Source organism: Dama dama, chromosome 18 (assembly GCF_033118175.1).
Source record: "Dama dama isolate Ldn47 chromosome 18, ASM3311817v1, whole genome shotgun sequence".
Classification (NCBI taxonomy): domain Eukaryota; kingdom Metazoa; phylum Chordata; class Mammalia; order Artiodactyla; family Cervidae; genus Dama; species Dama dama.
The window spans coordinates 99,184,464-99,201,703 of NC_083698.1; the positions used below are offsets into that span (position 1 = coordinate 99,184,464).

At 38.9% G+C, this 17,240-nt stretch overlaps 1 protein-coding gene across 3 annotated transcripts in view; it reads right to left on the minus strand.

Annotated features, from left to right (window-relative positions):
• BRAF (B-Raf proto-oncogene, serine/threonine kinase) overlaps positions 1 to 15,943 on the minus strand; it is a 158,697-nt gene extending 142,754 nt beyond the window's left edge. For all 3 annotated transcript variants that reach the window (XM_061165935.1, XM_061165934.1, XM_061165936.1), the window contains exon 1: positions 15,803 to 15,943. In XM_061165935.1, coding sequence (XP_061021918.1) covers positions 15,803 to 15,943 — 141 coding nt within the window. The remainder of the gene's footprint in view (positions 1 to 15,802) is intronic.
• Positions 15,944 to 17,240: the final 1,297 nt, after the last annotated feature.

The following is a 17,240-nucleotide window of genomic DNA, read 5'->3' on the forward strand; positions in this document are numbered from 1 at the left end:
CCATCCAAGCCACTAAGGAAGCCCCCAATAAAAATTAAAAGAGAAAATAAAACTAGTTTGATGTAAGAAAAAAATTTTAAATGTAATTTAGTGAACATTGTATGGATTCTCTGGCTGAGTGGTGAAGTGGGTTAGTCATGGAGGAAAATGTCTTGATTTAAAAAAAAAAAATCAGATATAAAGTGAAAATAAGGTTTGTGGAGTAATAAAGCTCCTAGGATGAGTAAGCAGTGACACTGACTCTAAAAAAACAAAAACACCTAAATGCCCAAATTTAAAGTTAGCTGTTATAACAAATACATCTTAAAGGTATAAGGACTCAAACTCATTAAATTTATCTTACTCATCTAATAGAACTAGGTGGCTAAACAGGTTGGCAAGATGGTTCTTATCTAGACGGATGCAGACAATTTACCATTTACAACACATGGCTTCCAACTTTCCTTAAAGATCAGCTCTGTTCCAGCAGGCCAGAAGGGAAAAACCAGACGGAAGATGATGGTATGGCCTAGACCTAGAAGGTGTGCACATCACTTGTGCTCATATTACATTAGCCTGAACTTAATCACATGATCACACCCAACTACAAGCGAGAATTGTCTAGCTTTATACTCAAAGAAAATAAGATAGGTATGGTGAACAGTCTCTGCCATTGGACCTCACTCTCAAATTCCAGACTCATGTACCAACTGCTTACTCAACATTTTGGACATCTAATAGGTATTTCAAACTTAACATCCTCAAAACTGAATTCTTAATCTGAACCCTCCCCTTCCTCATGACACCTCTCTTTCTTGCACATCTCACCTTCAATCTATCAACAAATTCTGTCACCTCTACTTTCAAAATGTCCAAAATCTGACCACTTCCCAAGACCTCTACTGCTACCAATCTGGTAGGCCACTGCCTTAGAGGACTGGAAGCGGCTCCTCCCTGGCCCCCTTGTGTCCATCCTTGACCTTTACAACTCATTGCCCCCACAGCCATCAGAGCATTCCTATTTCCACATAAGTCAGATCACAGCACTCACCTCTGTACTGCTACTTATTTCACTTAAAGTCAAACTCCTCACACAGCCTGTGGTCATGCTCCCACTGCTGCTTCAACACTTCTTAGATTTCATCCTACTATTCACCTCCCTTCCTCAAGGCACTTCAGCAGCTCTGGCATCCTTGCTGTTTTTTTGAATAGGCAAGGTACATCCCTGGCTCAGAACCTTTGATCTTGGTTCTTCTGATATGTTTTTCTCTGCCTTCCTAAAATCTTTGCTCAAATGTCACCCTTTTCAGACAAGGTCCTACCTACATCTATTTTAAATTGTTACCTAACCCCCAAACTTTACCTGCTCTTTCATTTTCCCATAGTACTCGCTATCTTCAAACACACTATGGAAGTTTCTTTTTATGAGTGTGTGTGTGTCTCTCTCATACACACACACACCCCCTACACCAGAATGTAAGCTAGATAAGGAGAGATCTTTGCATTGTTTTGGCCTTTAAATGTACTAAGCAGCTAGATTACTACCTGGCACAGTAGAAATTCAAATATTTATTGAATACATAAATACCTATTGTCCTGTGAAATGACTCAATACAAAATTTATCAATGTAGTTTTCGAAGGATGACAAGGCAAATGGTGGACAATAGCTTTAAAAACGCCAAAACACAAGTCCTAATGCTTACCATTTTTCCTATAAAGCCATGAGATAGTCTTTCTACTATCATATAGAGAAGTTACCTCATTCCTATGAAATGTTTACCCAAAATACCAATATGCTGCCACTTTTAATTTCTTTAATTCAATAGTGTTTTAAAGATAACATTAATGGAATGTTGGCAACACTGAAACATTTCTACTAGGTCAATCATCAGTCCTACATTAAGAACTAACCAAAAGTTTTTGACAACTAGAGCCCTGTGCGAAAGTATGTCATTGGACATTCTTTAAAAACGCCATAAAGATATCTGAAAGCAAAATTTCGAATATATTTATCTTTGTCCCCAAAATTGGCAGAAAAATAATACCACTATAATTCTGTGAAGGCTTGTACGTATTGTCACGCCACCCCTGTTACCCACTTACAAGTTCAGTGCACAGCATGAGGAAGGGGAGGACAGGGATCAAGAACTGCCAGTGAAAACCAAGCAGTGTATGAATGGCTATGACACTGGATAGTTATGACTTCATGATTAAACTTTTCTCTCAAGTACCCATTCATGATAACCAATAACTACAAGTTTGATTCCTAAATACATACAGCAACTGAAGTGCCCAATTCAGTAGTAGAAAAATCATCTGCAATAGACTTACCAAAACGTTACACTGCACTAAATCTTTATGCATAATGAAACTTTTAGATTGTGTAATTTACTGTTAATGTGAGAAGACACACAGAAAGAATATATGGGTAAAACATTTCACATTTTAGAAGCAAGCATGTGAAAACTAAGATGAAATGAACACTTTCAGTAGTTGTAGAATAGGAATCTAAGGACTATACTAAATCATAAAGTCTTCCCTGTCTGAAGTTCTCTGACACCTGTTATTGTTTAGTCGCTCAATCATGCCCAACTCTTTGTGACCCCCATGAACTGCCGAACGTCCGGCTTCCCTGGCCCTCACTGTCTCTCCCAGAGTTTGCTCAAACTCTCTGACACTATTCCCATGGAAATTTAGTAATGTGATGTGTAAAAAATTAATTCTGAGTTATGTAGGAATAATTAACAATAGTTCTTTATCTTTTCATAGTAAAAAAAAAAAAAAAGGCAGTAATTGTTTGGGACTCATGGAAAAGGTAGGATTTTTTAAAAAATAATAAATGGAAAATAAATTAAAATTAATAAATGGAAATAAATGGAAGGTATAAATTACCTTCATACATGACAAGAAATTATGCTACTAAGAACTCTTTAAAAACAAAACTCCTGGAGAAAGAAAAGGCAACCCACTCCAGTATTCTTGCCTGGAAAAGTCAATGGACAGAGAAGCCTGGCGGGCTGCAGTCCATGGGATTACATGACTGAGGATGTGTGTACGAGGGTGGAGGGAGATGGGATGGTAGCAATAAAGTGGTAGAACTAAAAAATAAAATAAAATAAAAACAAAACTCTCAAATTAGTAACTGTTGGGATTTTTTTTCCCTCTACGCTTCGGAGAGATTTCTAGGTAGAGAGTACAAACTTTAAAACAGACAAAATGGGATTAGACCCAACGTGGGAAAAAAATAAATACTCTAACTATTTACAATATCACTGCTGGAGCTAGTAAACTCCTTTAATAAAGCACATCTGTAAACACAAACAGAAATTTACTTTGCAAAATAAGTGCTGTAATGCAGCAAATACAGTATAAAAATCTTAGGTCAACAGAGGAAAAACCCCCAAGCAGTATTTTAAACTGTTTCAAATACTCAAAGGTAAGTGACTAATTCAAAGCATCCTAAAATTTAAGCCATTCTGGAAATAAACTCAAATTTTTCTGGTGTTATTACTTTAAAGGTTTTATATATATATATAGTGAAAGAAAAATATAAAACAAAAGTAGAGTATTTCTCGATTTAAACACAAGGCATCTTTTTACAGTAAGGAGATGCGTACTTTTTAAAACACGTTGATTCGGGAACAACAGTTGAAAATAGTCTCCAAAAATGTTGTGGTTCTCTCTCCCTGTAAGTGCCATTTCAAAATCTGCAAAGTAGCCAGATACAATTAGAATACTACTACTTACTACTAAAAAGCCTCTTGATGAAAGTGAAAGAGGAGAGTGAAAAAGGTGGCTTAAAGCTCAACATTCAGAAAACTAAGATCATGGCATCTGGTCCCATCACTTCATGGCAAATAAATGGGGAAACAGTGCCTGACTTTATTTTTGGGGGGTTCCAAAATCACTGCAGATGGTGACTGAAGCCATGAAATTAAAAGACGCTTACTCCTTGGAAGAAAAGTTATGACCAACCTAGATAGCATATTAAAAAGCAGAGACATTACCTTGTCAACAAAGGTCCATCTAGTCAAGGCTATGGTTTTTCCAGTAGTCATGTATGGATGTGAGAGTTGGACTATAAAGAAAGCTGAGTGCCGAAGAATTGATGCTTTTGAACCGTGGTGTTGGAGGAGACTCTTGAGAGTCCCTTGGACTGCAAGGAGATCCAACCAGTCCATTCTAAAGGAGATCAGTCCTGGGTGTTCATTAGAAGGACTGATGCTGAAGCTGAAACTCCAATACTTTGGCTACCTGATGTGAAGAGCTGACTCATTTGAAAAAACCCTGATGCTGGGAAAGATTGAAGGCGAGAGGAGAAGGGGACGACAGAGGATGAGATGGTTGGATGGCATCACTGACTCAATGGACATGAGTTTGAGTAAACTCTGGGAGTTGGTGATGGACAGGGAGGCCTGGCGTGCTGCAGTTCATGGGGTCATAAAGAGTTGGACACGACTGAGTAAATGAACTGAACTGAACTTACAACATGAACAGAAGCCTGAATAGTCTTACCCTCCCAACTGTCACATGACCCTACTAAGTCAGGTATTACAAGACTTTCGCTGATGTTTAAGTCTTAAGTTTTCCTTCCTTCACAAGGAAACTAAGGGGAAAAAAAATCAGGTAATGTATCCATAACTCTAAAGTGAGAATCATGACTACAACTATCATTTTACATTGCAGGGAAGCCCTTCAGGCTATGGAATAAAAAGCTACCACCACTGTAATTTCAAACAAGGTAATAGGTCCTATGGGTCCCAATGAAAAAGGAAGAGATATGACCAACCACCACAATATGCTTATCCTTAGTAAAAACAATTTAATGATGACTCTAAAAGTAATAAAGGTGCTAATTCTGCAACATCACAAGACATGACATAGATTTCAAATGGAAAAACTCACTTGATGATGGAGAATAACACAGCTAGTATTATAGACTAGTAACTCCCACCACCTGACTGACATTTTCCATAACTTTTTTGGTGAATAAACAACTTAACATATTCACTTTCACCCATACGTATCTTGATTATTGAGTTAAAATTTTTGAAATGCAGGTAAAAAAACAAAAAAGGACATTGTTGACCTTCTGGTGTCACGTAGTAGGATATCGTCTTCATTTCTTATGAAGTTAATTTTAGATGAAACATGTTTTCTGTATCTGCCACTTTTCACAACATCTCCACCAAATAAATCAAGGAAGGGATGTGTTAACTATATACTACAGTGAGTTTAAACTTTTCTTGGATAGCAGACACCTTTGAGAACTGGGAGAAAATTACGAACCCTGTCCTGTCAAAAAATACAATAGCACAAAAGAATTTTAAAAATCAAATTTTAAAGTTCTAAAAATCCTACAAACTGTATCTACCTAATTTTAAGATTGAACTATAAAGCTACAATAATCAAGACACTGTGGTACCAGGCAAAGAGACATATAGGTCAATAAAACAGAGTATAAACCTCAAACACAATCAACTGATTTAAATAGAGGTGCCAAGGTAATTCAACAGAAAAAGGTCAGTCTCTTCAAGAAAGGTGAAAAACTGGACATCTATATGAAAAAGAATGACTAAACTTTAACCCTTACCTCACAATATATAGAAAAATTAACTCCAAAAGGATCAGAGACTGAAATGTAAAAGCTAAAACTGTAAAACTTATAGAAGAAAACATGGGACAAAATTTTATGGTCTTAAGTTGAGCAAATATACACTGGGCAGGACACAGAATGCATGAAACATAAAAGAAAAAACTGATAAATTTTATTTCATCAAAAACAAAATTTCTACTCTTCAAAGAACATTTAGGAAAATGAAAAGACAAGCCACAGACTGGGAGGCATGTACAAAATACATGTCTGAAACAAAGAACTTGTATCCAGGTTATGTATACAACATTCTTACAACTCCATAATAAGAAGGCAAATACTACATAAAAAGATCTGAATGGCTACTTTACCAAAGAAAATATATGAGTAACTGAATGAGAAATAGATTTAAGGGACTAGATGTGGTAGACAGAGTGCCTGATGAACTATGGTCAGAGGTCTGTGACATCGTACAGAAGAAAGGGATCAAGAACATCCCCAAGAAAAAGAAATGCAAAAAAGCAAAATGGCTGTCTGAGGAGGCCTTACAAATAGCTGTGAAAAGAAGAGAAGTGGAAAGCAAAGGAGAAAAGGAAAGATCCATTTGAATGCAGAGTTCCAAAGAAAAGCAAGGAGAGATAAGAAAGCCATCCTCAGTGATCAGTGCAAAGAAACAGAGGAAAATAATAAAATGGGAAAGACTAGAGATCTCTTCAAGAAAATTAGAGATACCAAGGGGACATTTCATTCAAAGATGCACTCAATAAAGGACAGAAATGGTATGGACCTAACAGAAGCAGAAGATGTTAAGAAGAGGTGGCAAGAACACAAAGAAGAACTATACAAAAAAGACCTTCATGACCCAGATAATCACAATAGTGTCATCACTCACTAGAGCCAGACATCCTGGAATGTGAAGTCAAGTGGGCCTTAGAAAGCATCACTATGAACAAAGCTAGTGGAGGTGATGGAATTCCAGTTGAGCTATTTCAAATCCTAAAAGATGATGCTGTGAAAGTGCTGCACTCAATATGCCAGCAAATTTGGAAAACTCAGCAGTGACCACAGGACTGGAAAAGGTCAGTTTTCATTCCAATCCCAAAGAAAGGCAATGCCAAAGAATGCTCAAACTACCGCACAATTGCATTCATCTCACACGCTAGGAAAGTAATGCTCAAAATTCTCCAAGCCAGGCTTCAACAATACATGAACCGTGAACTTCCAGATGTTCAAGCTGCTTTTAGAAAAGGCAGAGGAACCGGAGATCAAATTGTCAACATCCATCATATCACAGAAATAGCAACAGTGTTCCAGAAAAACATCTATTTCTGCTTTATTGACTATGCCAAAGCCTTTGACTGTGTGGATCACAGTAAACTGTGGAAAATTCTGAAAGAGATGGAAATACCAGACCACCTGACCTGCCTCTTGAGAAATCTGTATGCAGGTCAGGAAGCAACAGTTAGAAGTGGACATGGAACAACAGACTGGTTCCAAATAGGAAAAAGAGTACGTCAAGGCTGTATATTGTCACCCTGCTTACTTAACTTATATGCAGAGTACATCATGAGAAACGTTAGGCTGGATGAAGCACAAGCTGGCATCAAGACTGCCAGGAGAAATATCAATAACCTCAGATATGCAGATGACACCACCCTTATGGCAGAGAGTGAAGACAAACTAAAAAGCCTCTTGATGAAAGTGAAAGAGGAGAGTGAAAAGTTGGCTTAAAGCTCAACATTCAGAAAACGAAGATCATGGCATCTGGTCCCATCACTTCATGGCAAATAGATGGGGAGACAGTAGAAACAGTGGTAGACTTTATTTTTTTGGGCTCCAAAATCACTACAGATGGTGACTGCAGTCATGAAACTAAAAGACACTTACTTCTTGGAAGAAAAGTTATGACCAACCTAGACAGCATATTAAAAAGCAGAGATGTTACTTTACCAACAAAGGTCCATCCAGTCAAGGCTATGGTTTTTCCAGTAGTCATGTATGGGTGTGAGACTTGAACTATAAAGAAAGATGAATGCCAAAGAATTGATGCTTTTGAACTGTGGTGTTGGAGGAGATTTTTTAGAGTCCCTTGGACTGAAATGAGATCCAACCAATCCATCCTAAAGGAGATCAGTCCTGGGTGTTCATTGGAAGGACTGATGTTGAAGCTGAAACTCCAATACTTTGGCAACCTGATGTAAGGAGCTGACTCATCTGCAAAGACCCTGATGCTGGGAAAGATTGAGGGCAGAAGGAGAAGGGGACAACCGAAGATGAAATGGTTGGATGTCATCATTGACTCAACTGACATGAGTTTGGGTAAACTCTGGGAGTTGGTGATGGACAGGGAGGCCTGCCATGCAGCAGTTCATGGGGTCACGAAGAGTCGGACACGACTGATCGATTGAACTAAACGGAACTAAGCATATAAACAGCTGTCAAATATCATTAATCTCTAGGAAAACGCAAATTAAAACCACAATGAGCTACTCCTGCATACATATTAGAACTGCTAAAACTAACAAGACTAATAATCCAAGTGTTGACAAGGATAAAGTTTGGAACTCTCATTCCTTGTGAGTGGCAATGCAAAATGGTACTATTGCTTTAGAAAAGTTTGACAGTTTCCTATATAATTAAATATACACCTACCATATGCCCCATTAATCCAAGTTCTAGCTCCTTACTAGAGAAATAAAAAACCCAGCGTCCACACAAAAACCTGAACCCAACATTTTTGGCAACCTTATTTATAACTGCTGAAAACTAGAAAGAACTCTGCTACCCATCAACTGGTAAATAAATGTGCAACACCCATATGCTACTACTAAGCAATAAACAGAAACCAGTTACTGATACATGCCAACAACATGAGTCCATCTCAAAAATACCAAACTAGGGACTTCCCTGGTGGTCCAGTGGCTAAGAATTCAGCTTGTAATGCAGGGGACACGGGTCACTCCCTGGTCCATGGCAACGCGGCCCACGCAACGCAACTACTGAGCGTGCAGCACTCCGGAGCTCACACACCGGAACCAGCGAGCCCACGCGGCAGTGAGAAGCCTGCGTGCCCCAGCTAAGACCTGAAGCAGTCAAAGACGTAAATACACACATAAAATAAAAAACAAAAACAAAACACTTCAAACTTCTATGCAGCTTAAGTTAGAGGGAAAAAAAATTCAAGTTAAAAAAAGATCAAATGTAAATCCATGGTTGATTCATGTCAATGTATGGCAAAAACCACTACAGTACTGTAAAGTAATTAGCCTCCAACTAATAGAAAAAAATGAAAAAAAAAAAAAATCAAACTAAATGAAAGTCGCCAAATACAAGGTTACACATACTGTATGATTCCCCATTTATGCTTTGGAAAAGGCAAAGCTAGAAGTCAGTTCAGTGTTTGTCAGAACTGGCAGTAGTGTAGCGAGGAAAATGAATGAAAAGAGGAATTAGGGAAGTTTTGATGGAAATGTTCTTTATCTTGATTGTGGCAGTAGTTACATGACTATACACATTTGCCAAAACTTATCAAGTTGTGTGTTTAAAATGGTACATTATAGTATGTGTGAATTATAACCCAATAAACCTGACTTTTAAAAACTTACAGAACTCTAAATCACACCGTAACTTCAGAACCTCAAATATGATCTACTTAGTCTCCATCAGACTAAGTAGAAAACTTTGGCCCATGAACTAAATCTGTCCCCCACCCCAGCTGTTTTTTGTACAAGCCAAGAAATGTTTTACATTTTTCAATGAAAAAAAAAAAAAAGAAGAAAATATTTCATGACACATTCAAATTTCAGTGTCCGTAAATAAGTTTCATTGGAACACAGTCACACTTACTCATTTACATAGTCTATTAGCTGATTTCATGCTACAGTACGATGATTGAGTGCTCAGTCCTTGTAACAGAGACAGAGCAGTTAGGTCCACAGTGCCTAAAATATTTACCACTTGACCCTTTACACAGAAGTCAGCTGACTGCTGCCTTAAACACAAGTTGCTGAAAATCTTCTACGCAGATTATTACACTTGGGAAGATTCATGTCAGCACAAATCTCTCTTCCATGCACAGTAGCTCTGAAATTTTTACAGCCATCAACTGCTTTTCTTTCAAGGAGATCAATGCCTAATGCAGATAAATGAAGAATTTCAACAGTTACAGTATAGTGGGACTAAATAAAGCCTTGAGGTAAGCTCTGAAGAAGGTCCTTGATACCCTCAAAACAAACTGTTGCAACCAGGTGGTTGTCAATCTAACAAACTGATTTTATGAGCAGCATTAAAAAAAGAGAACTGAATGGTACAGAAAATCCAAGCGCACCATATCTAATAGAGTTTCATTCACCAATTCTTTAAAAAACTATTTTTTTAACTGAGGTATAGTTGATTTACAATATTATATTAGTTTCAGGTGTACAACACAGTAATGCAAAAATTTTATAGATTGTACTCCATTTAAAGTTACTATAAGATACAACTCAAAAATCTATATTTCTTACAGTGCTAATGTGTTTTTAAAAATAGTACTAGAGCTCTACAGTAATCGGAAAACCACAATCTTATGGCACATTTGTCCCCAAAGTGCTGTCAATAATTGCAGCTATATTACAAGAGTAAAAATGATGTTTCATTTCATGTTACAGAGCTTCCAGAAGATATAAAGTTAACTGAGTTCAGAGCCATTTTTATATTCTTTATCAAGGGCATTCCCAGAACCCAGAAAGAAATGTAATGTTACTGAGCATCACTTTGCCTCTTTATAAGCACAAGCCTGATATGAGGAGAAACAAGAATAACAGTTTTTTAAACCCAAGAGAAAACATGGAAACCAAAATAATCTCAGAGGATAGAGGGGAGAAAAATAATTGCTTAATGTTAGAGTAGAGGCTGTATTAAAGAGTTTCGTCTTGAAACAGATCACCAGTCCAGGTTGGATGCATGAGACAAGTTCTCAGGGCTGGTGCACTGAGAAGACCCAGAGCGATGGGGTGGGGAGGGAGGTGGGAGGGGGGATCAGGATGGGGAATACATGTAAATCCGTGGCTGATTCATGTTAATGTATGGCAAAAACCACTACAATATTGTAAAGTAATTAGCCTCCAACTAATAAAAACAAATGGAAAAAAAAAAAAAGTTTCTTCTGACTACCGTGGTAATTATGCATGATAGTAAATTAGACTGGTAGACAAAAGAAAGCTGAAAAATAAAAACCACTTCCCAGAACATGTCAATGCCGCCACCAAATATTTAAGGAAGGAATAGAAGAAATAAGGCTAGATTTTTGGTTCTTATCTACAACATTATGGCCACGCAAGCATTGTTTACAAAACAGAAAAGCTCCTCAACAGGCTCATCCATTTTGAATTCAGAAGCTGTATAACTATTGCTGATCCTGACTTTACAGACTAACCAATTCAGATGAACTAGACAAAGAGAATGAGTAAAAGGATTCAAAACAATTCAACTTCTGAGGAAGAAAAATTCAGTAAAAGCCACTGACTCTAAAGGTTTATCTGAATAACAATTTGAGGCAGAAATTTAGGAAGCACAGGAACATACTGAATTTCGTAAAAGAGGAAGCTGACACAAAACGTTCACTAAGTACCAGCTAAATTAATATCAAGATGTCAAGGAGAAAAATGCACTTTTGCATTTCTAAAGGAGAAAAAGAGCTTTATGGTTGTAGAAAAAAGAACACTAAATAAATGCCTCATTCTTCAACAAGGTAAGCATCAAGTCTTAGAAAATACTAACAAAGCATACAAAGTATACAAATGCTAACAAAGCTCCCTCCCTTTCTTCCCTAGCACTCCTAGAACGTAGGTTTCCATTTGTTATGACCTGATCGGCTCCCTCAACAGTAAAGCCAGAAATAGGGAATCAAAATAAATCAGACTTCTCTAGCCTATAGTCTTAATATAATTTGTCTAGCCTATTATCTAAATACAATTAAATCAAGTTGCTTTCAGGTTTTACTACATTCAAGGATTCGAGTACTCAGTTCCAAAGTTTCTTTCTTGTCCATTTACTGACTATCAATTCCTTTAATAGTCAGCATGCGTAAGTGACAGATGTCAGAAAATTTCTAAATAAAAGAAGAGGTGAGTGGTGCCTAAAGGAGGGAGTTCATTAAATGATGAGAGAAAGACTACAGAAAGGGAATGCTGCAAACACCAAAGACACACAGTTATCTTACGGTTTTGACTAACAGGCATGTTCTGTCCACTTTGAAATGTATCTTAACAAGTTCATACAGCAAGTCAGAACTGTAGAAACACAAAGTTTAGCGGGCCTACCACTTTTTAAAAGTATGATGCAACTCAACCTGGTTTGGCATGATTCATAAAAATTATTTTAACACACTGAACCTCATTATAAAGGACATACTATCCCAGAATACTACTTAGTCAATGCATTATTATAACACAGTTTAACCAAGGTTGGTGATAACAGATCTTGAAAACAATACAATCTTAATTGTAATGTGATTGTAAGAGGCTCCTTTCTACAAAAATACACCATAAGAGGAATGGTTAATAAATATCATACCCTGGCATAACACATTAAAAAAAAAAAAATCAATGTATGGCAAACACCACAATAAAAAAAAATAAACAAATAAAAAAATTTTTATACCATCTTGTCATAATGTCCCATACTATACCATATGGTCATAGAAAGAAAGTAGTATCAGGGAAATATAAATGGTCAGAAGTAAATGTTAATGCCAAAAGTAAAAGCACATTTATCTGATAAATATTTAATAAGCTCCTGTAATTTATTAGAATACTCTATTTTGAGCTTCTACAAAGTAATACTTACAGGACATGAAATTTGTTCACTTACCAACATAAATCTACATTCTATGTTCAAGATGTCTGACAATAAAATTTTTAAAATTAAAAACAATATAAAAATTGTTAAAATCACACTATATGTTAAATCTTTTTTGATGCTGTTTAAAAATATTACAAAACCACATACATTATGCAAGCATAAAAGAGTGTATGTATACATACTAAAACTTTTTATAGTAATTATATCTTAGGGACAAGATTACAGATAATTTTCCAAAATTTTTTGCACTTATATTTTTCTAATTTTTCAATAATAAATGTGTTTTTCCTCTGAGAAGCTTTAAAAAATCTGTATTTTACTGTCAAGTAAGGTAATTCTTTAGACACTTTTTTTCATTTCATTCTATGCACTTGAGAATCATAACATTATCTCCTTAAGAGCATATAAGGAAGACAGTTTAAAAGATGACAGTAAGCCAACTTATAATTTAAAATTATATTTTGGAGGAATTTATTCTATCACCCATAACATCGATATTTATATTGAAAAGAGATTTGTTTTTAACCCTTTACTCTCCCCTCCCCCAGTCAAATACATTTATTATAAGCTCTTATAAAAAAATATGGAGGAAAAACTACTATTCATCACTAGCCATAAAAACTTGGGTGGAGGAGGCTAGGGGAAACACTTCTACTGAAAATTAGTTAAGAGTATAGTTATGGTTTCAAGAGGTACTAATATCTTTTCCAATTATTACCAATTTAAACTTGAATTCATCTAGCCTAGAAGTTCTCAAGTATTGGCACATGAGAACTGCCCAGGAAATGTGCCAAATACAGAAACTCATGGCCCTAGCTTTCACCTACTGAGTCAGAATCTTCAGAATAGAGCTAAAACAATCTGGTCCTTTCAAATAAAATAGCAGACATTGTACTTAACAGAAAATGTCTCTATATCACTGCAAACTGTTCTAATAATTTTGAAACAAAGTTCTCAACGAAAATAATGTTACAATCAGAAATACCATTTCATAGAAAGAGAAAGTGTCAGTCATCAGTTGGGTCTGACCCTGTGACCTCATGGACTGTAGCCTGCCAGGTTCTGTCCATGGAATTCTCCAGACAAGAACACTGGAGTGGGTGGCCATTCCCTTCTCCAGGGGACCTTCCGGACCCAAGGATCCAACCCAGGTCTCCTGCCTTGCACACAGATTCTTTAACATCTGACACACCAGGGAAGCCCCATTAATCTTACCATTCTTTGGGATGCAATTCAACAAAACCACACAAGCGCTACAAAGTAAAGTAAGCCTAGAGGCACCTGTGAGGAGTAAGACAAAGGCATATCCGATTTGTGGAAAAAATAGACAGCAGATGTGACCCCAACTATTTATCCATTAAAAACAATGTATTCTAAAAATAAATTTCCATGTCAACGGAACAAAGTTGTTTATAAATAAGAAGGAATGTGGAGGTGTGGGGAAGACAAGAGGAAGCCTCAGCAAGTTAAGTACCAAAAGCCAGGAAACAAAGCAAATGAATGGCAATTGGGGACAAGGAAAACAGAATGAACTAGGAAATGGAAGAAGGGATGACCACTATCCTTAAAATTCAAGAAACTAGGGGAAATGAACAGATATTAGAGGAAACTGATCTGAGCAGAAATGCAAACAGAAAAGTAACTGGGAAGTGGTGTAAAGGATACACACAAACACACACACATATACATACACATATCACATATATCTATATAGAGATATTTATATAATTCGGAAACAAAGCTCTCAACAAAAACAATGTTACAATCAGAAAATTACAATTCATAACCCATGCCCATTATTTTTTATAATACATATTTATAGATATATACAAATGAGAATTTAAGACGAAATCAAATGATAGTACAGAATGAATCTTGGGCACAGATGCAAGTGGTGTAAGAGAATGAAAAACAAATAGTATTGTGAACAAACTGATACTGAATAGAGCGAGCACATGGGATGAATCTCAAAGTAAAGATGATGAAGCAGGAAAAAGAGGATTGCATAGACAGAAGACAGAATGAGACATTATGAGAATTGGGAAATAAAATGTAAGTGCTGTAGTACGAAGGAAAGAACTTTGAGCAAAGTCAATGGCGTTAAATCACATTATCTAATCAATAATTATAAAGCACAGTTATCATACCATACATTATCTCATTATTTGGAAAGCATAATAAAGTGTATTATTTTATGTAATACAAAACATTTTACATAATAAAAACCAAAATGTAAAGAAAGTAATCTGACAAGGTGATAAGAGACTAAAATAAACAGTGGCTGAGAGATGGAAGGACTAAAGAAGAAAAAGTAAAAGAAAAAAATGGGACAGAAAGAAATCAATCACACCTATTTAAAAACCACAGGTAGGAATAAACAAAGAGGTATGGATGCACAATGGATGACGGACTAAAAGGTGCCAGGAAAGCAAGTGAAATCTGACGGAATCTTGACAGCATCAGGATTCAGAAAGTAAGCAGTTCCAAAGTGTCCAGAAGGATTTGTGACCGTAACATGTTACGGAGCAGGGGAATGAAGTATAGGGCCTCAACAAGACTAAGACGAGAGGGGTGCAAAAAATCGTCTTAAGTAGAAACTGAGGTTAGGAGCAGGCAGGTCCGACCACTGGCAAAGGAGCGGGGAGGCAGGTGGAATTGGGATAGGGATTACCAGCTGGCGACACTGACAAACATTAGGAACCGGGGGTCTGAGGTCGGGATGGGAGAAAGAAGGGAAACACTGGCACTTAGGATTGAAAAAGTAGAGGCTAGATCAAAACCATTAGCTGGTTAAAACAGGTGACGAGAAACCCTCCCCTCCGCCCTAACAAGTAGAGAAGCGGAGGGAGCGCAGCGGCCTGAAAAGGGGCAGAGTCGGGGAGAGTTAGAGAATGATGCGCCCATATTCACCGTGACCATGTAATAATTACACACAACGTTAACTCGGGCTGGGGTCCCGGCCCCGGCTACTAACCCACATATTTCACCAGGATGCCGGCCCCAGCTCTCCCACCACCACCACCAAAAATAAAGAAAACATCCAGGAGATGCGAGGCTGGCTACCTTCAGCCAGCCTTGACCTTCTCGGACCAACCCCGAGTCTCGCCCCCTATTGATAGCCTCCTGCTCCACCACCGCTGCCCGAATCCCTCAAGCCCAGAGCGCGGATCAGGGAAACCCCCCTGGGCCATTGTGTGTGTTTACGTAGCGAGCTCCTGCCTGGCGGGGAGGGACAGGTGGGGAAAGCCAGTCTCTCAGCCCGCAGAGCCCCGAGGAGAAGGTGGCTGAGGGCAACCGGAGCCCCCACCGCCACCTCTTTCCCCCAAAATAAACCCTAGTTAGCCGAGCCCCGAGACCGGAGGGGTGCAGGGTGCGCCGGCACTCACCTCCTCAGGAATGGCGGGGTCCGCAGTCGAAGAGGCCGCGGCGCCGGCCTCGGGCTCCATGTCCCCGTTGAACAGAGCCTGGCCCTGCTCCGCGCCGCCGCCGCCGCCGCCGCCGCCGCCGCCGCCGCTCAGCGCCGCCATCTTATAACCGAGAGCCGGGCCCAAGCGACCGCTGCTGGGCGGGGAGGGGGAAGGGAGGCGGAGGGCGGGGGGAAGCGGAGGCGGAGGACGGGGGGCGGCAGGGAGGGACGGCCCGGGCGGCCCGGGCGGTGTCGGCGATGGGAGGGCGCCTGGGCCACCTCGGGAACCGGCCTGCGGCCCCCGGCGCAGCTGAGCCTGAGGGGATTGGGGGAAGGACGCTAGGCCGGGGGTGGGGGGTGGGGCGGGGGCAGGGGGCGGAGACGACTGGAAGTCGCCGCGGCAACGGCGTCACCCGCGTGTCACGGTCGTGACGTCACCTGAGGTGCGTGACGTGATCCTCGGAGCGCCCTCGCGCCGTCCTCAGGGGAGGGTGCCTACCCCTCCTGCCCACCCTCCTCTCCCACGTTTCCTCCGCTCGGCCGTTTCCATGGCTCCGATTAATTCTCTTCTCCTCAGTCCTAAACCTATTCTGTGTTGTCGGATTTACTCGAAGAGGAGATTGGAGAAGAAGTTGAAATCCTAGAGGGAGGAAGGCGGAAAGCCCATACTACTGTGTTATTTCTATTATCATTATAACGAACGTCTCCGAGTCATAAAAATAAGACTCGAAACCCCGAGGTTGCTACAGCCAAGCAGAATTTGATAGAAATATATTTAGGAAAAGCCAGGTTACCAGAATGATGCTTGGATCCTTTTCATTAAAGGATTTGGCCTGTCAAAGCGGGTCTAAAGGGAAGTGCAAAAGCTTTTTTTTTTTTTTTCTTACCATCGTTTAGGAATGAAATGTTTTAGTCTGTTTTTCGTTTTCCAGATTCGTTCATTTAACAAATGGAAGTGGATCACTTCCCATGCACTAGGGCCTGCACAAGGCATGGAGCATTCTGGACATCTGAAGCTTCCAAACTTGAATCATTTAATTTTCAAGAAAATCATTCAAAATATTTTAAATACTTTTGTGCAGTTCATAAACAGAATAGCCCAAGGCATTCTCTATGCAAAATATGCGTGGAAACGAGAGGAGAGGTAAATTACCTTTGAGAGGTCTAATTATAGATTGGAATTCGTTAAATCTGGCTTATTATTAAAAAATACATTTATGTGACAAGAAGGAAATATGCTGGGGAAAAAACTTAAGAAAGGGAAAAATCAGAGTGAGAAGCAGTGAGAATTACTGTGAACTCCTGATGGGTTACAGGTAATCACAAAATAACCTAAGCATCAAGTCATGGTATGCTCTAAGTGGACTACCCATGGGGGGAAGTCACCAGTGACCTTCTTGTATTCACCATGGTTCAGG